We start from the raw sequence: 21,241 nt of genomic DNA, 5'->3' as shown, positions 1-21,241 counted from the left end.
TATATTTTAAACATATGCACAATTAATTTGATTACTTCATCAGTTTATCATTAATTTGTCAGTTTATTCATCATTTAATTTTTTTGTATTTGATTGACAGTCGTAGTTTAAATATGTTTGCATATTCCCTTCTCCAGTTGTGTTTTATGTGTTTATAGGGGGCCCAAATACCATCTTTTGGCTCACACGACCCTCAATCTCTCTCACGTCCAGGACAGCTTCCGCACACATGACCTCACAATCTCTGGAAATGGTGAGCTGCCAAACACATTTTTAACACTCAACTTTTTTTAACCAGGAGGCATCTTTATTTAGAAAACGTGTCAAAATTCTGTACATCAGCCACTATTTATTTATTTTTATTTAATTTGTTCTTACTTACTTTTGAAATTCCATTATGTCATTTAAATTATAATTTGGTATTTTACTTTTTATTTATTTTTTAAGATAAAAGTGATAAAGTGTGATGCTTTGATATGTCAACAAGTGCCTTCTGGGATTTTATTAAGGTAATCACTACAGACAGGCCCGCAGAGCAAATTTGTGTGTGTGTGTGTGTGTGTGTGTGTGCGCGTTGTCGATGTCTGTCAGTTTTCCTGTGATAGGGTCACGCACATAAACTTCTCCGAGTGGCCAGTCGTGGTGTGTGAAGGGCCAATAAGAGGCACTTACAGCTATCTTCATGTCTGAGGAGTTACTGTAGACAGTCTTACAGCCTGAGCGTGGGCTGCTCGCTTTCGCAGATGATAGATTACTTTGTTGTAAAAGATGTACTAAAAATATAGGGTGCGAAACATGACGTCATTTGAATAGCTTGTTTACTTGGTTTTAAAATACAGTTTTCTAAATGTGTAAGATCACACATTCCTTTCTTTATCTTTCTCTCAGTAGGAGTGTCTTTACTGTCTCATTTTGTCTCTGTCTCTCTGTAGAGGAGTGTTCGTTCTGGCTGCCTCTGTATGGCGGTGTGTGTTGTCGTCTGGCCGCTCAGCCTCGCTGTATGACACAGCAGATGATGAGTGGCTGTCTGAGGGTGAAGGTGTGTAGGAAACACACTCAATCACTCACTCACTTTAATATCATATTTCCCCATTTCACTTTACTTTAGCTAATGTTCTTCCTTTCTCTCAAGCTTGGAGGTGAGCCACAAGGATGGACAAATGTCTACGGTGTTTTAAAAGGAACAAATCTCTTCTGTTATCATCAAAAAGAGGACATGGAGGCCAATGTGGAGCCGGTCTTAACTATTGGGATTAACAAAGTAAGTTCAGTCCTACTCTGGGAATTTTAAGCTTGCCCATTTATGCACATATCAGGGTCATGTTCTGCTTTTGGAAATATCATGAGATATTTTTCTTTGTGAATATCTTGAAAGCGCTCTTTCAAAAGGATTCTCTCTTTTTAGAAAGAGAGAATCTATTTGTCGGGACATTTTTCATTGTGTCAGTAGTTATGAAAAGAGGTTTTAGTTTGCCGTGCACTGGGTCTGGATCTTCGAGTGCCCCTAGAGAGCTGCGTGTCATGAACACAAAGAGCTTGTTTTAACATCTGAGAGCTGCACTGTGAGTCTGCACATTCCTCAGCTCTCAGGTGACTGCTGTGCATCACACACGCTTTACTTGTGCTCTGCTGCCCCCTACGTGTTAGAACTGAAATTACTGTTTAATGCTGCAAAATATTTGCCAAAGCTTTTGCTACATTTATTGCTATTGTACTGTATACTATGACTTCAAACAAGAACTTTATGCAAAATGGCATAGTTCAGAATGTTTTTAAAGAAAGGTTTGAAATTTAAAAACTAATAATTTACACTATATCCTTTAGATATGATGATAAGAATAATATAAATTGCAAAATGTGTAGTAAACCAGTCTTCAATCTGAACTTCTGTCAGACTGTACATTATGTTGCTTATAGCATTGTTCCATATCGCATAAATAAAAAAATTAAATTTGAGTTTAAATTATTTTATATTGTTAGAACAGATAGACAATAGTACTACTGTAGTATTGTATGTATATAGTTGATATTGTTATTGGTGTTTTTTTTAAGTATGCATAAATAATGTGTGAGCAGTCAACCGTTACCTATATTTTTGTCTTTAAATTAGCATACATTTATTTTGCACTGAATTTTAAATCAGAAAGATTTTTTTTTTTTTTTTAAAGAAATGAATACTTTTGCAAGGACACATTAAATTGATCAGAAATTACAATATAGATTTTGTTACAAAAGATTTCGATTTCAGACATACTGATCTTCAGACAACTTTTTATTAATCAAAGAATCCTAAAAAAAAGTAGTACAGTTTTCATAAAAAAATTATAATGCAGCACACCTGTTTTCAACATTTTGTTTTTTTTATATCTTTGAATTTGTAAATATATGGAAATAAAAAACACATGTTAAGTAGTAGTAGTAGTAGTAGTTGTATTTAACAGTAGTGACAGTTTGAAAATAGTAGTAATATTTAACAATATTTTAGGATTTTAAGATACTTCTTTAAAGAAAATAATGTATAAAAATCCTACTAACCCAAACTGTAGTGTATATTATATTATATATGTTGTTTAGTATTTAAAAATTTCATGTTTCTCCATCTCAGGAGACGAGAATCCGGGCCGCAGAGAAGGATCCTCACAGCAAGGCACAGAATATCTGTATCTCTAACCAGTATGGAGGAGAGGAAGTGACGCACACACTAGCGGCGGACAGCAGAGAGGACACACAGCTCTGGATGGAGGCCTTCTGGCAGCAGTTCTATGATATGAGTCAGTCCATAAACTCGAACATTTCTGAGTAAGCCACACAAGACTGTACATTACAATGCTTTGACTGAGCTGCTTGCGCCCTCTGCAGGCCAGTGGAGGCAGTGCTGTGACGACCTGATGAAGATCGAGCTGCCTTCGCCACGCAAACCTGCTATAGTCACGCCGAAGCAGGGCGCCCTGTACCATGAGATGGGTGAGTGCATTCAGACACCTTTTTTACACATTCACAGGGGCTGGAGGAGAGTTTTAAGCTCTAGATTTTCAGTAAAGACTGTGAGTCTAATGATGATGTGTGGAGTAAACTGCATGTCCTCGTCCTCTGTCAGATCTGAGTCTTTCTCTTTATCAATTTATCTCCTTTAACTGCTAAATGACAAGTTTGCTGTTTCTGACAAACTGACAGTCTTTTCTCTCTTTTCTTCTCTTTCTTATTTTCTCTGTGGTTTTTATATCTGTCCCTTCACTGTTGTTTTCATGTCTGTTTCCCCCCTCCTCTTTCACTTTGTTCCTGTTGATTTTTCATGCACTCTTGTATTTTCCTGATTTCATGCCTTATATTTGTAATCCAAACATCCATCCCATACATTCCCCGACCACTGTATCATTATTTGGTTGCTATATAAACCCTCATTCCCATGCCCTCCCCACAATCCTGCATGTGTTGGCCCCTCATCCATTTTGCTGACCCCCCCTCCTCAGTGGCCCCTGCATCCGGTGAGGGGCTTTTGCTGCAGGATAACCCTGTTTCTGCTGAGATCCGAGCTCTGCTCTCCTCCTATTACAATGACAGGTGAAGGATCTGTGATGAGAAGTGACCTGACCTCACGCTCTCTCCTCATACGATGCTACTGTCCCACATGAGCCCAACCTTTTTTGACCAACAACTTTTCCTTGATGTAGATTTCAAATACGGCTTGTATAAATCAAATTAATAATGCGCTAAGCTATTATTATTATCATTATTATAAGAGGACACCATAGTAGATATACATTTTATAATTTGTACTTTTTTGTTATTAATCATTAATAAAAGTATAAAATGATCAAAATAAACCCAACAACGGAGTAATTAAATTTTTTCCATTGTTTTAGTTTTTTTGTTTTATTTTTACTTATTTTATTCAACAATTATTTAATTTTATTCTAAAAAAGGAAAATATAATAATGAAATAAATTTTAAATAAATAACTAAAAATAAAACTTTTTATTATTTTGTATATTTACTAATTTATTTTGACTTTTTTGTAAATTATTTTGTTTTTACTCTTTTTTTTTTTTTGCATATTGTTTCAATTGTGCCTATTTTAAGAGTTTTTGTTTTGTGTAATTTTATGGTTTTAATTTGACTAATTTTATTTTAATTATAATAAAATATGCTTTCATAAGATTTCATCAGATTCCAACAATGAGGTTGTCAGTTCTTTATTTGTAAAAAAAAGTTCAGTGGTCACAAGTTACAAAAACATGTCCCACTGTCTGAAAGCAATAATAAAAAAACATGTTGGATGTTTTATCGAAAGAGTATAAAAATGAAGCTTGTTACTCAAAATCAGCTGTCAGAAAAATACATTTATTCAGCTTTTTTTGGGAAAAAAATGGTTTTCATTATGGCTACTGTTTCTCTTCCATCACAGTTATTGACACGTCTGATGACATTGGGACAGTCACTGACATCCTGGCTCGTCGTATTGAAGAGTTTGAGCTGAGGGCCCAGCTCGGATCTCCTCCTCACTGGATGTCCTTGTTTGATGAAGATCCTCCGAGATCCCCTCACAACCATCAGCACCTTCCGCCCCACTCACCCAGTCCCTGTCACCGCACACCCGGCCTTCTCTCCTCCAACGCCAGTCTGACCTCAGACAGCGACAGTCCCGTCAGTGTCAGCCCCTGCTTCCGCCAGGCATGGTCCCCAGACACCTCTTCCTCCTCGGGTCGCTTCCGCCCCCGTACCCTCTCCCTGGACGCCAAGCTCTCCACTCTGCGCGGTCGGGGCTACGGTGGCTTCCGGTGCAACTGCCAGCCGCCCACCGCCGGCTCTGGGTCTCCTCGCCCCACTCAGACTGCTCTGTTCTGCTCTAGTTCCACTTCCAGCAGCAGCTCCAGTGAGGGAAGCAACAGTCAAGAATCAGACCTGGGCTTTTCCAGACCGTCCGGTGCACGCCGTAGCTTGAGGAATCTGAGAGCCAAGCTAGACCCCAGGAACTGGCTCCAGAGTCAGGTGTAGCTGTTCAGACTTCCTCTGGTTACTGTCAGAGCCATCACATCTTCCTGTGTCCCCCTGGAAAACACTGGAATACCTGAGCTCATGTGTCCGTCATTGCATTTTCTTTACATAATAATGGAGAGCAACATCAAAAATAAATGTAAATTTATAAATTCTGCCTTTTAAAAAAGCCTCCACAATGGGAATTCAGTACTAATAGTTATGTAATACACTACTAATATATATATATATATATATATATATATATATATATATATATATATATATATATATATATACATACATATATATATATATATATATATACATATATACATATATATATATATATATATATATATACATACATATACATATATAGCAGTACAGACTGTCTCTTCATGAAAGGCTCATTATTGTGGATGTTTTGAGAGTGTAGTTGTTTCATGTGAGACAGATTCCTGGTCCAGTGTTTTTAGACTGGATTGAAGCAGATATATGTGAGATTTTTAAATGTTTTTGAGAATGTTTTAAGTTTTTAATGCTCACCAAGGCTGCATTTATTTGATCCAAAATAAAGTAATATTATGAAATATTATTAAGATTTAAAATAGCTGTTTCCAATATTAAAATATTTTTAAATCTAATTTATTTCTGCGATGGCAAAGCTGAATCTTCAGCTTCTTTATGTTATCATTATAATATGCTGATTTGGTGCTCAAAACCATTTCTTATTATTACCAGCATTGAAAACAATGCTGCTTATTATTTTTGTTGGAAACTGATAAACTTTTTAGTATTCTTTGATAAAGAGCAGCATATTTTGTAACATTATAAATGTCTTTGCTTTAATCAGTTTAATGCACGCTTTCTGAATTAAAGTTCATAATATCTATATATATATATATCACTGATCCCAAACATTTGAACACTAGTGTATTCAGGATTAATGATCTTGGAGACATTGTATTAATAAACTTTTGCATGTGAAATTAGCTTAACGCTGATGAATTTCACTTTATTAATAAGTGCCACTGCACCCTAAGAAGAAAGTTGGATAATATCAATTTAAATTCTGCATCTTTTTAAAATTATTAATCATGTAATTAAGGACATTTACAATAACCGACTTCCTGTCAAGGCTCACACGGTCACTTTAGTTGATGTTGTGCTATATAGTTGTTTTGGATATACACTAACAACTTGTGTTTCGGATCCAGTCTCGCACAAAAGCATCATTCTTTTGTTTGCAGAAATGTATGGTAACAGATCTGCTCTCTTTGCAGTCAGCCACGGTTAATTGAAACTTTGATCAAAAGTGTCTAACAATAGAAGGGCTACTGAGTTAAAGCCAGCAGGATTTTGCTGGTCATGGGATCTTAGCATGGCTAGCCTCATACGGAGACACGCTCTATGTGAAACTGAACAGCTTTTATTATGCTACTGATGTGAATCCAGTCTCATCTCAACAGTGCATTATTCGAGTCATATTTTTCAAAAGTACTATGCATTTCTTTTTGTGAAACCTGAGGAAAGGTACATCTAGAATTGTATAATATCTGCTATAATATCTGTTACAGTTCATGACATTCTCTGCGCATGGCTTCAGTATATATGCAAATGGGATATAATGCAACTGGTTTATGTTTACTACCTGTGACTGGAATGACCTCAGGATTACTGTACATACCTTATCTCACTCAGCAGATGTGAACCCGTCAGTCAGAAAGTAAAACATCAGGATGCACATTAACTAGGATTCAGCACAAGCAATGAAATGTGGCTGGAAGGTGAACATTTTAATGCTCCTTCGTTTTGAGCCATTGCAGTAAAAGCCTGTCTGATTGAGAAGGGTAGCCAAGGCACTACTATGCAAAGTGACAAGAGCTCAATGTTAACTGTGCATTCTAGATTTCATTAACGTCAGCGGTACATGCATTATTTGAAGAGGTTTTTTTTTCTTTGTTTGCTTGCAAGTCAGTTTTGTCAAGCACTTTGTGTGCTTCTAACTTTGTGAATTTTTCAGTGTCAGGTGGCATCTTCCAGCTCAGATAAAGTGCACATTTGCTTGAAGACAAATATATATATGCAATATTTACCATAATGCAAGTCTAGATTATTTTTATTGTTATTTCAGTAAAACCTCAGGAGTGTAATTACAGTCCATCTTGCCATAAAAATTATCATTTAAAAAATGATCTGCATAGTATATTGGGTATCCAAACATGTATTGTATTATTTTATTTTTTTAACATGAAGAAATGGAGAAATGTTTTTTTTTAATTACATAAATATTAGAAAGTATGAAGTATAGAAATACCAGACTCTCAGAATTAGTAGAGAAAGTTTTGTCCTGGTAGTACTACGATGCTACAAAATGAACAGTTCTCACTCGAAGGGCCACTGACTTGTATTTAAAAACTGTAAATTCATTTAAACACTATTTGTTCTTGTAAAGTTTTGTAATTTTCATTTTTGTGCTTTTATTAAAGTTGTATTTCACCATATTAATTTTTTTTTATAAATAAAATTATATTGACATTTTATCAGACGAGTAAAGCTCTAATGATCCTGGTAGAAAACATTGAGTGTTAAACTGGAGGTTAAGTGTCACTTCAGCAGGCTGCATGTCTTTGGACAAACTAGAAGATTTACGTACAAGAACAATTTATTGTAAAGAATGACCAAAATTAAAAGTAAACAGCATTTTCGTGTGTATGTGTGTGTAATTCTCTTGTTTCTTACAGTGCATGTGTCAAACGATTTTACTTTACTAAATATTCAAGATAGTAAACGCATTGTGACCCAGTAAAGTGAATCCCTTTAATATGATCTCATGCATTAATACACAAGTAGTGAATATGGTTTCTTGCAGTTCATGTTGATATATAGGCAGTATAAGGCAGTATACTGGCTATTGAACAGATCAAAAACATAAAACCATTATTTCAGAATGTGGAAAAAACAAAAACCTCATCGTTCATTACAACAGAGCACAGAGTAAGTTAAATGTGTTGGAGATTCTTCTACTGTTTGGTCAGAAGAACTTTGTTAACTGGAAAATGACATACTTTACTCAAATCAGGTTACAAAAGTTAAATGGATTAGACTCTCTAGAAGGAACAATATCCATGTTCTTAGTCAGATATAAATAAATTACATAGAAAAACCAAGTGTATCTGATAGCATTTTCACAGGAGTGAACATTGAAACAAAATCTTGCTCACCCCAAACTTTCAAACGGTAGAAAGATAGAAGAATTAAATTTTGACGGAAGGTTCAGAGCATTTAAAAACATGTAACGGCTGCCAAGCTCAGTCTTAAGGCTATCTGCTTGTAATATTACACTCTTTTTTTTTTTTACCATCATTTTTTAACCATGTATGTATGCAGGCATGACAGGTATGTGATTCAGAAGGCTGTAAACACATATCTGCTTTAAAAAAAACATGACATGTTACAAGAATTAGACCAACATTATCAACACGTTTTACTGGTACGATGACATACCTGTAGTACTAGTTCTCAAAAAACCAAAACCAAAACATTTATAAACTTGGGACCAACTGACATGTGACTATGAGCAGGATTTATGCGTAACGGCCTCAACATAAACTGAAATCAGTTCTCAGCAGACACCTCCACCACCTTTGGTATCATTTAGTAATGGTAACAGTAACAACGGTATGTAAAATAATAAATGATGTAATGTTTAAATAATAAATTGATCATTTGTGTCCAATCAAGTGAAAATCCTCAGTCTGGCAGTTGATGATCACTAAAGTCTCCCATGTCGACTTTGGCTACTTGTTTTGGAGCAAAAGAAATCATTGTGAACGCTACACTTCCAACCCTTTTCCTGTGTCTCTTAGTCTCAGAGTACATGGTACATCCTCATAGACCAGGTTTTGTGGTTCTTGGTCCCTGAGAATTGGTAAAAAGGGATGAGGAAAAGGAAAAGTCTTTAGATGGTCTCTACATAGTTGGCAGGAAAGAGCCCCTGGCGTCCATCTTTGCTGGAGCCCCTCCACCATGCCTTGTCGACTGTTTCCACATCACTGATGATGTCACCCGGTTCAAATGAGAGCTCAGTGTCGTCCTCTGTGGAGAACAGAGACGTTTCAAAGGATATCTTCATAAATTACAAAGCACTGCTGTTGAAGCAAGCAACACTAACCTGCTTGGTAGTCATATAACGCTCTCACACGCAGAAGTCTTTCTGGTGATGACTGCAATGAGAAGAAACAACAGGTTTTAATACTTCCTTTCTTTTTTCATCACATTAATATTAATGACGATTCATGTACTATGTACTTTGCCATTCTCAGTCACCACCTCCGTCTGGATTTCATTGTCATCTTCCTCCTCACGATTAACTGTATAACAGTGCCGCTCAGACATATCAACATCCTCTACTTAAAAACAAAACAAGATGTTCAATATTCACATATCTATACATTCATCACACGAGAGACAACAAAACCTGACAACGCAAGGCTGGAATACACTACATAGCTTTTACCCAGATCTGCTCTCTGGACGAGTTAGCACTTCCCCTAGTACTATTTTTGGCCATCAAGAGTAGGAAGATTTACCAAAATAATCTTCCGACTGTGATCCCATCCAGTCAGAGGATATCAAACATGCTTGATATTTTGAGCTGATTTTAGAACACATATAGTTTTCATTTGTTGTTTATTCTGTTGTGTTTGGGAGAACTTGAAAGACTGGTAGCTCTATTGAGCTCATTACCTGTGCCATTCAGTGGTCTGCCACATTCGGATCCACCTTCTTCATTCATCACATCATACTCTGAGGCATTCACACATGACTCTGGACACACAGCACGAGAAACATATCAATGACATCCCACCCATAGACACATTCTGCATTTCTTCCCATTACATCTCTGTTCTCATCACCTTGGCTCTCTGGTAGGTCCTCCTCAACTTCATCATCTGTGATTGGTACCACATGTCTGGGCTCTTCAGGTTCTAAATGGTCCACATTTGCCTGTAATTCCTCAGATTCTGCAGCAGGCTGCTCCTCAGGTTCCTCTTCAGACTCTGACTGTGGTTCCTCTAGTTCCTCAACCTCCACCAGGGGGCTGATGAGAGTCTGCACATCCTCAGGCTCTTCTACTGCTTCTTCATAGTTTGTGGTGATATGTGTATCTGAAGGTGGAGTTGACAAGGCTGAAGGTTCCTTTAGTTCCTCTACCTCTTCTTCGTCTTCTTCGACAAGCACAGCCTTGGCAGTGAAGTCCACTCCTGGTTTTGGTTCACACAGGTCTCTAGAGCTGGTTACAAGCTCTGGAGAGAAGAAAGTGTCAAGATGATTCAATCTGTAAGACCACTTAGACCTTTACTGTTGTTAGAGGACCCTAAGTTAACTTACCCATAGTGTGCAGTGGGTTTTCTGTGAGTGAAGCTGGAGGACGTTCTGTTCTGACAGCAAGTTCTTCACTGATGTCATAGTTGTGAGACACTGATTTCTCTTGACTATCCAGCAGCTGTGGAGATGCAGGGGAAGCTGGATGGTGGACTGGGGCTTGAGGAGGTGGCCGGTGGAGTGGAGGGGCTCTGGAGACAGGCAGACTGGGAAGAGGTGATACTGGTGGGACAGAGCATGGGGAAGGTGATGTGGGAGGAGATGTCTGAGGGCGCTGTGGTGAGGGGATCGTCCGGTATGGTGGACTAAGTGGGGACGTTGGACATTTGGAGGATGTGGATTGGCTGCGTGAGAACGGAGACCTTGCAGACGGACTGAGAGGGGATGTGGAACCAGAAGTGGAATTGGCCCTTTCAAAGATGAAGGCTGTGTCTGTTAAACTGCGTTGGTAGCGACGGAATGGAGATTTCCCTAAGCACCCGAACATAAACATAAGTCAAACAGACCTCAAGTGAATGCAATAAACACTGGAAACTGAAAAAGTTAAAGGGCTTCTGAAGGTCAGGTTTACCTAAACGTGGTGAACCAGGGCTTGAAGAATTTTGCGAGGATGCCGATAACTGCCTGAAAAACTCTCTGGGATTGATGGTGCGCTGGGAAACAAGTGCTGCTGCCTCCTACAGGCCAAAAGAAGAAACATCATTCAATCTAGCAAAAATGTGGTAGTGTTGATAAAAGAATAGCCATGAAGGAGATGTCAAGCAGTGGGTCTCGACTGCTTTTGCTTCATACATACATTGGTGACTCAACCAAGATTTTTGAATGCAAATGTAAAACAAAATTGTCTTCATAATGAAACACTGAAATTTATTAATATTACCATGCACTAAAGAGGCAACATTCACCTGTGCAAAATGATCAATACCATGAAGAAAAAATATAACAAGTTAAATTGGTTTCATGTTTCGCAGTAGTTCAAGCCAGTAATTCAAAGCACAAGTCACTTTGTGTTCAGCATTAAACCATATGTGACCCTGGTCTTAAGTGTCAATTTTTCAAAATTGTGATGTATAAATCATCAGATAGATGAATAAATAAACTTTCCATTGATGTATGGTTTGTTAGGACAGGGCAATATTTGGTTGAGAAACAACTATTTGATATATGGAATATGATGGTGCAAAAAAATAAAAATATTGAGAAAATCACCTTTAAAATTGTCCAAATTAAGTCCTTAGCAATGCATATTACTAATCAAAAATTACGTTTTGATATATTGACGGTAGAAAATTAAAAAAATATCTCCATGGAACATGATCTTTACTTAATATCCTAATGATTTTTGGCATAAAAGAAAAATCTATAATTTTGACCCTTATAATGTTTTTTTGGCTATTGCTACAAATATACCCCAGTGTCTTAAGACGCCTGATTATATGGTTAGTTGAAAGTTATTTATTTTTCCTCTGAAAACCACTTCATTTTGTGTTTGGAACTCATGATCTTACTGACCGTAACAAAGTTGTGTGTTAATTCTAGTCTAGTAAATGTAGTCCTGTGCAGGGACTAGACTAGGTTTACTTTGGGTTGTACTAGCTGGATCTGGATTATTCCCAAAATAGGGGGAAAAACTCACTGCTGCTTTCTCAATGGACTCGCTGCGTCTGAGCCGGGCCCTCATGTCCTCCTCGAGCTCCCTCTTCTGCTGCTCCTGTCAATTACACAAAGAAGCCAATATTGTTACCGGTTATGACTCCATAAGATCCTTAAACCACAACATGTTGAAAAGCTTACAACCTCTCAGTAAAAGAAACTGAATAAACTCATTAATAAATTCACCCATCTCGCTTTTTCCTCTTTTTCAGCCTCTTCCTCAAGCTGAGCCTGGATCCTTCTGCGAAAAACACCCAACAGGAAGTTTAAGCTGAAACACTGTAATTAAATCACCTTCAGACAGAAGTGGGTTTTATCAGGTGGATTTGACAAACTTTTGTTCTTCAATCATCTGTAGCTTTTCGCTCATCTTTCTCTCCCTCTCTTCAGCCTCTTTTTTTCCTGTAGAATTCGTTCTCTCTCCCAGCGCCGTCGCTCTTCTACAGTCCTCCGACGTTCTTCCTCCTTTCTCTCCTCCTCCTCACGCTAGCACACACATCATATGACACTCATTTATGATGGACTACATCTGAATAGCATTATTAATAACTTGAGTCTGAACAAGAGGTTTGTGCAAATGAACTGATTTTAAATCATTACTACAAATGAGTACACAGAGTACTTTGATTCTGGTCAACTGCAAATATTAAATATGAATCAAATATTTTTGTATGATGGCTGGTTGATTGTACATTATCTCTTACATGTCTTGCATATATTTATATCACTGTTTTACATTTTTCTGCAGCACTTTGGGGAACACACAGGCTGTTAAGTGAGAATCCAGCTGTAAACACAGTTCAGCTGTACCTCCGCTCGTGCCCAGAAGGAGTCTCTGTTAATCCGTCTCATCTCCATGGCAGCATTTGTCTTCTTGTAGTTTGTACCCTGTGGGTGTGGCACACAAATGCAACGAAAGACTCAAAATGACATGAAACACATCAGTGAGAGACAATTAGACCTCTTAACCATGTGTATCAATCAATTCTAGTGAGAAACAGACTTCTCCTATTTTAATTAAGGAAGCTCTTATGCCCAGCCAAGTCTGTTTTTTTTTTTGTTTTTTTTGTGGTAACTTACCACAGTCTCCTCCTCATCCATCGTCCTCGAGGTTCTCCTCAGCCTCTCCATTGGAGGTCGAATCTTTGCAAAAGCAGCTGTTATCTGCTCCTCCGTCACCTCATCTTGCTCTGAGGCTGTAATAAATACTTGAGCTTCCTGTAGTGACATCAACATCAAACATCAAGAGAGTAAAAACTACTGATAACATCGTCGAAGCTGCTACATTTGGACACAGTTTTCAACACAGCAATTTTAGATAAGTTTGTTTCTCATTGCATCGGCTGTTTTATTGCATTTATATTAAGGACTGAATATTACTCTGATAATATTGTGCACAGCAATTTGTCTTCCTTTGTGGGGTCTGTGAAGAAAATAAATAAAGAGCTAAGAGTATTTTTTTTTTCGATGACCAACAAGCTTACCAGCTTTTGTACTGGAAAAAGTTCACAATAGTCTCATTATTATTACTTTTTTTTTTCATTTTTTTTTTTTTTTTTGCTGTTAATATTTATTAAGGGCCTTGCTGTAGCAGGCAAGACAACAAAACTAACAAAAAAAAATCACTACTTGCTACTAGGGGTGTCCATGGTTAACCGGTTAACCGATTAACCGTTAAAAATTGCGTAACCGAGTGAAACATTTTGCTCGGTTAAGTGACGTCAATGGCGTGCATTGAATTTAGTTGTAATACATTTTTGCACCACCAGAGACCGCCAGAGCGCTCCCAGACATTTGTAATGTCCACAAGAAGAAGTCATTTTTCTAATATGAAGCGGGCAAAAAAAAGTACAGCGTTGGAGCACTTTAAAATTGAGAGTGACGGGGCAAAATGCAAGTATTGCAATACAGTGCTTAGACATACTTCAAGTACAACCTCGTTGTTGTAATCTCAACAGCCAACACCCGGGCATCATTAGGCCGGTCAGGTCTCACTGAATGCGTGGCGATGAGCGAAAGCATCTCAGCTGCGTGGCGTGTCTGTTTTTAATTCGGCTCCCATGTTAACAGGTTAGAGCTTGCCGACTGCCTGCGTGAGACGCGCGGCTCAGGCGCGGCTCGACGCGTGCATGCTAGAAATAGAACTGACGCCTTGTTGGAAGCGTTTCCAGGCAAAATATAATAGGAAAATATGTTTATATGTCATTTTGTACACAAATACATATTAATTCATGACATTTTGATATTTGAAAGTCTATAGGTTGACATAAATTCAGATATAAATGTAATTAAAAAAAATAATTATCGATTTTCAAATATTGTACCTGTCAAACATATCATAGTCATAGCCTTAGCGAGGCGGCCGCGGAGCCTGCTTGTTACCTTCGCCTAAACACGGAAAGTTACATAACCATTACTAGAGCCTGTTCCTTTATTTATAACATAGCCAAAGGTCGGTGTATATTTGCTTTATACATTTTAGGCTTATTCTCAAATACAGATTGTGTTAGTGGGCGGGATTATTAGGTAGTTTTAATAGGACAATTTGACCGGAGAGATTAAATTTTGTCGGACATTTCTTTTTTTTTTTTTTTTTTGGCCAATGTCTGGAAATTACCGGACAACGGAAACCCTGGCGCACACTATGGTTAACCGATTATTAACCGCTAAGGGCCTCGGTTAACGGTTAATGAAAAACTTGAAAACGTGCAGCCCTACTTGCTACTAATTTTCTTAACATTTACCTCATTCGGTTTAAAAACAACTTTGAATATAAACATTATTTTTTCAAATAATGAAAAATTCCCACAATTAAAAAAAATAGTGAGAACTAAATGTGTGATAGAGAGAACAGACTAAGGGTCTGAATTATTTTCTGTTGTACATCAGAGGCAGGATGTAAGAATGTATAAGCATGTCTTCATACTACATTTTCCCTTATACGGCATTTTCCTGTCATCAGCTTCCATCTCCAGCTCTGAAGATCCTCTGAGGATTTATATTACAGAATACCACAGTTAATCACTGCTCAACAAAACACCTCAGATCACAGTGATTCTAGTGTAAGACAGAGCGATCTGTTTTGTTGGAGAGAAAGGAGTAGAAGAGCATTGCGCCTCTGTGATGATAGACATTGTGCCAGAGGGCCTTGTGAGTGCCGGATTGGGCTCCAACCCCCCAAAAAAACCCACAGCTTTTCAATGGATTAACATACCACTACATTCAGCCCTCTTTCCACATTTCTCTGACATGCACAAGAGCTTGAACAAGTCAGGACCAATTTAGCTTTTTCAGTGACTGGAAAGACTTTATCTACAGAACATTAGGTTCAAATTGAGCAAATTTTCTCCTCCCTTCTTTTATCTCTTCTATCCCTTTTTTCTGCTTGGGAGGAGTTAAATGACTTGATTCTCTGTTATTACTTGCTTTAGATGAGTCCCTTGACATGTAGTTAGCCCCAGGGCTTGATGAACACTGATGCCAGTATTAACAGCACCGAGGACAGACGCTCTCCCATACACACCTCGCCAAAGCCTGCAGCTCACTGTCACACTATACTGATACCTCACCACAGATCAGTGCTGTTACCATTCAAACATTTAGGGTCAGTGAGATTTCATTTTTTTGTAAGAAGTTCATATTTTTTTACATTTCAGTAAAGGGTTAGTTCACCCAATAATCAAAATTATGTCTTTAAACCCTCATGTCGTTCCAAACCCGTGAGACGGAACACAGTTTTATTTTAGATATTTTAGGTTTAGTCCGAGAGCTCTCAGTCCCTCCATTAAAGCTGTGTGTACGGTATACTGTCCATGTCCAGAAAAGTAAGAAAAACATCATCAAAGTAGTCCATGTGACATCAGAGAGTCAGTTAGAATTTGTTGAAGCAACGAAAATACATTTTGGTCCAAAAATAGCAAAAACTACAACTTTATTCAGCATTATCTTCTCTTCCGTGTCTGTTGTGAGATTTCAAAACACTGAAGTGTAGTGATATTTGTTCACAAACAAATCATTTGATGTAACCGGATCTTCTTCAACCAGTTCACAAAAATGAACGGAATCGTTTGAAACGTTTCGCATAAGCATTAATCCACAAATGACTTAAGCTGTTAACTTTTTTAATGTGGCTGACACTCTGAGTTCAAACAAACCAATATTCCGGGGTAATTCATTTACTCAAACAGTACACTTACTGAACTGCTGTGAAGAGAGAACTGAAGATGAACACCGAGCCGAGCCAGATAACGAACAAAAGATTGTACTCATGAGTACTACGCTCACGAGTCAAGAACCAGTTGCATTGGTTTTCGGAACACCAGTTCTTTCGGACGGTTCAATTCAATAAACCGGTTGAAGAAAACGGTTCACCGGTTCTTTTGCACTCAACGTTTTGGCGTCATTTGCGATGATTGCCCTTCATTTAAGCCTTCGGTTTGCCTGGGCTCATAACATTAGCACAGAATCAGTTCAGAATCGATCACCAAAAGAATCAGTTCAGTTCAGATCCGCTGTGTGTCAGTTTGCTTCACACTGAATCACACATGCGCAGTATCATCAGCTCCTCGGTTCTCGAGTCGGACAGAAACTGTTCTTGAACGAGAACGAGTCAATCTTTAAAACGATTCAGTTCAAATCAGTGAACTGGTTGAATAAATGAATTACTCCGGGATATTGGTTTGTTTGAACTCAGAGGGAGTGTCAGCCACATAAAAAAAGTTAACAGCTTAAGTTTAAAACGATTCAGTTCGATTCGGTGAACTGGTTGAAGAAGATCCGGTTACATCAAATAATTCGTTCGCGATCCGGATATCACTACACTTCAGTGTTTTGAAATCTCACAACAGACCCAGAAGAGAAGATAATGCTGAATAAAGTTGTAGTTTTTGCTATTTTTGAACCAAAATGTATTTTTGATGCTTCAAAAAATTCTAACTGACCCTCTGATGTCACATGGACTACTTTGAAGATGTTTTTCTTACCTTTCTGGACATGGACAGTAGACCGTACACACAGCTTCAATGGAGGGACTGAGAGCTCTCAGACTAGATCTAAAATATCTTAAACTGTGTTCCAAAGATAAACGGAGGTCTCACGGCTTTGGAACAACATGAGGGTCAGTCATTAATGATTATTGGGTGAAATAACCCTTTAAGGATGTATTCAAATGATAAAAAGCGACAGTAAAGACATTTATAATAAAACAAAATTTTTATGCTTTAAAAAAAGAAAATTATTCAGAAATTATTTAACCAATCAAAATCAAAATCTTTTGAAGTTTACCACACACCCCAGGATGGGAATCACAAGTCTTATAGTCTTGAATTGTGTCATTCATAAATTGGGATTAATTGTCATCACTGATGACTAATGCATGTTAAACATCTACCCTGATGGCTTATTTACCACTTTTGATTTGGTTTGATTTTTTGGAAGCCTTTAAAGAGCTGACTAGTCATTATGCACACATCACAGCCCTTACTAGCACAGACTCGTCATGAAGAGACAATACAAATTGTGAGTGATTAATGGAGGAAGCAGGGAGGAGTAACATGAGGGATTTAGACTGTATTGCAGCTCGTCTTGTTACTGATACTCTGAAGGCACATCCCAGAAGTCAAGACGTACTGCACACTATGATAAATGAGTTGGGTTTAGTTCCCCATGACTGAATGTCTTTGGAGACTAGGCCTGGACTAGAGAGCAGGAAAACACAAAATGGGTGTTGTTGCTTTTAATAATTACTTAAAGGGATAATTGACCTAAAAAAATTAATATTCTGTCATCATTTACACGCCCCTCATAAACCCCATGACTTATTTTCTTTTGGCAACCATAAAACAATATTTTAAAGAATGTTTCAGTGTTTTGTCCTACTTTTTTGTGTGAACTATCCCTGCCAGCCTAATTAAAAGATAAAAGATATGCAAGAGGACAAAGGTTTGCATATTTGTCACTGACTATGGCTTTGTCACACACTGGAGATTTTGCAGATTCCTTAATCCAAATTTAGAAACCCTTATCATTCATTTAGAGGAATGTTGAGGCAGAATGCTGTAAATGCCTCTGACAGCTTGTCTCCGGCTGTCTGATTTTAAGGTTATAACAGGGTCCGGTCTCATTCAGTATGTGCTCCAGTTGGTTTGGGGGCTCAGCCTCTCCCACGCTATAAAACTAAAATCCCAGCCTTACATAACCTAACAAAATTCATCTGCTTAAACAACCATCAATCAACATAAAAATAACAACAAGATTGAAATTAGAATGGAAATATAATCAAAAACACTTTTGTAACCCACTCATTCTGACTTTTATCACACACAAGCACACATTGTGGATGAACGAAACAATACAAGGTCATAAAGGATGTCGATCTCAAAAGAGAGAGAAAAACTGAGAATTAAATAAACAGCATTCTTGGCATGCCTGCGAAGCTGACCGGGCAATGTCTTTATAAGGCATTGAAAATGTCCCAGACATGTCTGACTATTTCATAAAACCATCTGAAAAATATGGTAATGTTAAAGCAACATCGCCTGGCTGGTGGAGCAAATAAATCCAAAGACAGCTTGAAGAGGCAAACACTTGCATCACAAGATATATACAACTTCATAAACGCTGACGTTCCTCAAAACAAAAGCAGATTTTCTTTTATCCTTGTCTGTCTCTTTAATTTCTGCTCTTCTCAGTCAGTCTGTGTGGTGCCTGTCAGTGGCACTGCTCGGCTGTTCAGGAGAACAATAGGACGTGACAAGAGAGGAAAGCTTTACTACAATAAAAGCTGGCACCAAGCTGCTAGCCAACACTTTACAGATACTATAGCAAAGGAAGAAAACCATTTAAAAGAGGGAAATCTCAGAATATTACAGAGGAGTGCATTTGGACACATATTAGGAGGGCTTATGGTTTCAGAGAGCCTTTTTTACATACTCCACCCATTCATTCAAATAGACACAAAACATTTTTCCCTTAACCTTTTCATGACTCCTCACTATTCCAAAAAGAGGCCAATGCGGAATTAAATGTAAACTTAAACTTAAATAATAAAAAGGATTGGATGCATATGTTTGGGGATGGAGGGTGTTCATATAAAATGGTTTAGTCTGTACGTTCAAATAGCAATTGCAAGGTAAGAGAGATAAAATCACGTACACCATTTAAATCAGAAAGCATGAACTGTGATATATTAGAGGCTCTGACTAGACACGTCTAACAATCTTAATCAGAATTTCTTCTAGCATCCATATCCAAATAATAACCAAATAATCTCTGCACAACCTGTGTGTTTATGACGGCGTCCCCTACAAGATTCATTGTCTATATGTCTTGTATTCAGCTTTAAAGGACTCACCTTCACAGAGATATGAAGAGAGAGAGTGCAGATGTCTTACAAAAAGGATGCAGAATATTCTGGAGCCATACAAACACAGGAAGTACATGTATACAAAAATGGGATGAATGTACAGTATGCATGAGGGAGCGATTTTACTCAGTCCACGTCTGAATGCCTCCAAATGCAGCTGCAGCAGTATATGCTGTATGATTATTGATGGTTTAAACCAGCACACTATTAAAATACCTTGGATTCTGAAATACAATGCAGTTATGAAAGTTTAAAGAGTTTAATTTATGAAAGATGTCAGAAGAATCATCCAGACAAGTAAAGTAGCCTGCTGATTATAATGCTGTCATTATTCAAACTTTGCTCAGGAACTCTATTATGTGAAAGCAGATGATACACAGACAGCTAGACAATGTCGAAGGGTTTTTTTTGTTTTTGTTTGTTTTTTTTACCTTGAAGAAGGTCTTGATGGCAGGCACATGGCTGACACATTCAGTTCTGCGGATCTCATCCACACTGTTACCGACCTGTTTGATGTAGACAGAAGAGATTGTGTGAGAAGTGACGAGAAGTGACAGTTCTATTATATTTAAGAGACCTAAGCTTTCAAATAAACATCTAAATATAAACCCACAAGCTATATGACATAATGTGGTGACACCTTTAAACATCCTCAAGATGCTACCATTCAAAAGTTTAGGATTTTTTTTTTTCCGAAAGAAAGCTCTTGTGCTCTTACGCTTTCAAAGTTGAAAACAGATGAGCTGCTTAATATCTTTTCAGGAATTTTTGACGAGTAGAAAGAATAACATTTATTTGAAATATATTTTTATTTTGTAATGTTGTAAAAGTCTTTATTGTCACTTTTCATCAGTTTGATGCATCCATGTTTGAGCACCAGTCTAATTCACAAGAAAGTCTCTTGCAGTTAACAGATCACAGAGACCACGTCCCCCTCCTCTATACAATGCCTGACTGGCTACAGATGGCACCTCTGACCCCAACCACAACATTCTCACTTATCGCCTTGGCAGCCAGATCCATGATGGATATTAGGAAGGTTCCCGTCTGTATTTGAGCTCCTTCAGCTACAAGTCTGAAGGTCAAAGCCCTTTTGTGATGTGAAGCCACTGATACATCTCATCAACAGGAGCCTCACACCCATCGCTTAAACACAGACTGTTTAATGATGTGGCAGCTCCAACCAATGAGGAACCACTTCAGGCTCACACCCCACGGCAACAACCAATAGGAGCTTGGTATAAACATCTGACATCCAATCAGAACAAGGCTAAATGACCTCATCCAGAAGTATGTGTTATAAGAGCTACAAATATTTGAAGCACCCCATAAAACGGGAAAGACAGAAGTTTGATCTAAAGTTTAGGATCCTGTCTACTTGTAGTTTGTGTAAAGACCCGAGAGGACTCAGACACTACATTTTAGTGTAGTATGTGTGCATAGATTTGTTATGGCTGATATAAACTGATATAAACATACAGATTCTGCTTGTGAACTTACCCAGCAGACCATGACAATCTGTGGTTGTCCTGTTTCTGTAAGTCCCACCCTGCAGAGGCCATACATTGGCCAGCTGCTGTGAAATTTCCCAACCAATTCTGCCAAACCTCCAGCTGGCATAGGGCAGAGAGAAATAAAGGAACAAAATTAGAGGTCCAAACCTTCTTCATGAAATAATTGCCACATGAAAGTAAATGCCTTAGCCACTATGAAACACTTGCATTCTTTTCCCATATTAAAATGATAATCTCCGGAGAACAGGACAGGTCTGACGTAATTAGCAGAGCTGGTCTTTCTCCAACACTCAAGTGAGATTTTTCTGCTTCATCTGATATTAAGAGGAACAGTGTTGGCAGTCTG

General features: G+C 37.9%; 1 protein-coding gene and 1 pseudogene across 5 annotated transcripts in view; one reads left to right on the top strand and one right to left on the bottom strand.

Moving 5' to 3' along the window:
* LOC113078708 (rhotekin-like) overlaps positions 1-5,222 on the top strand; it is a 68,673-nt gene extending 63,451 nt beyond the window's left edge. For 4 of the 5 annotated variants that reach the window (XM_026251044.1, XM_026251052.1, XM_026251049.1 and 1 more), the window contains 6 exons: positions 159-253; positions 933-1,039; positions 1,133-1,261; positions 2,606-2,771; positions 2,860-2,964; positions 4,406-5,222. In XM_026251044.1, coding sequence (XP_026106829.1) covers positions 159-253; positions 933-1,039; positions 1,133-1,261; positions 2,606-2,771; positions 2,860-2,964; positions 4,406-4,995 — 1,192 coding nt within the window. In that variant the 3' untranslated portion in view covers positions 4,996-5,222. Of the gene's footprint in view, positions 1-158; positions 254-932; positions 1,040-1,132; positions 1,262-2,605; positions 2,772-2,859; positions 2,965-3,470; positions 3,562-4,405 lie in introns of all 5 variants that reach the window. The other variant, XM_026251054.1, reaches the window with a different exon arrangement.
* Positions 5,223-7,775: 2,553 nt separating this feature from the next.
* LOC113078698 (drebrin-like protein A) overlaps positions 7,776-21,241 on the bottom strand; it is a 38,198-nt pseudogene continuing 24,732 nt past the window's right edge.

The sequence above is a fragment of the Carassius auratus genome, chromosome 5 (assembly GCF_003368295.1).
Source record: "Carassius auratus strain Wakin chromosome 5, ASM336829v1, whole genome shotgun sequence".
In the NCBI taxonomy this organism is placed as follows: domain Eukaryota; kingdom Metazoa; phylum Chordata; class Actinopteri; order Cypriniformes; family Cyprinidae; genus Carassius; species Carassius auratus.
The sequence above is the reverse complement of the archived record's forward strand: the minus strand, read 5'-3'. Positions and strand labels throughout refer to the sequence as shown.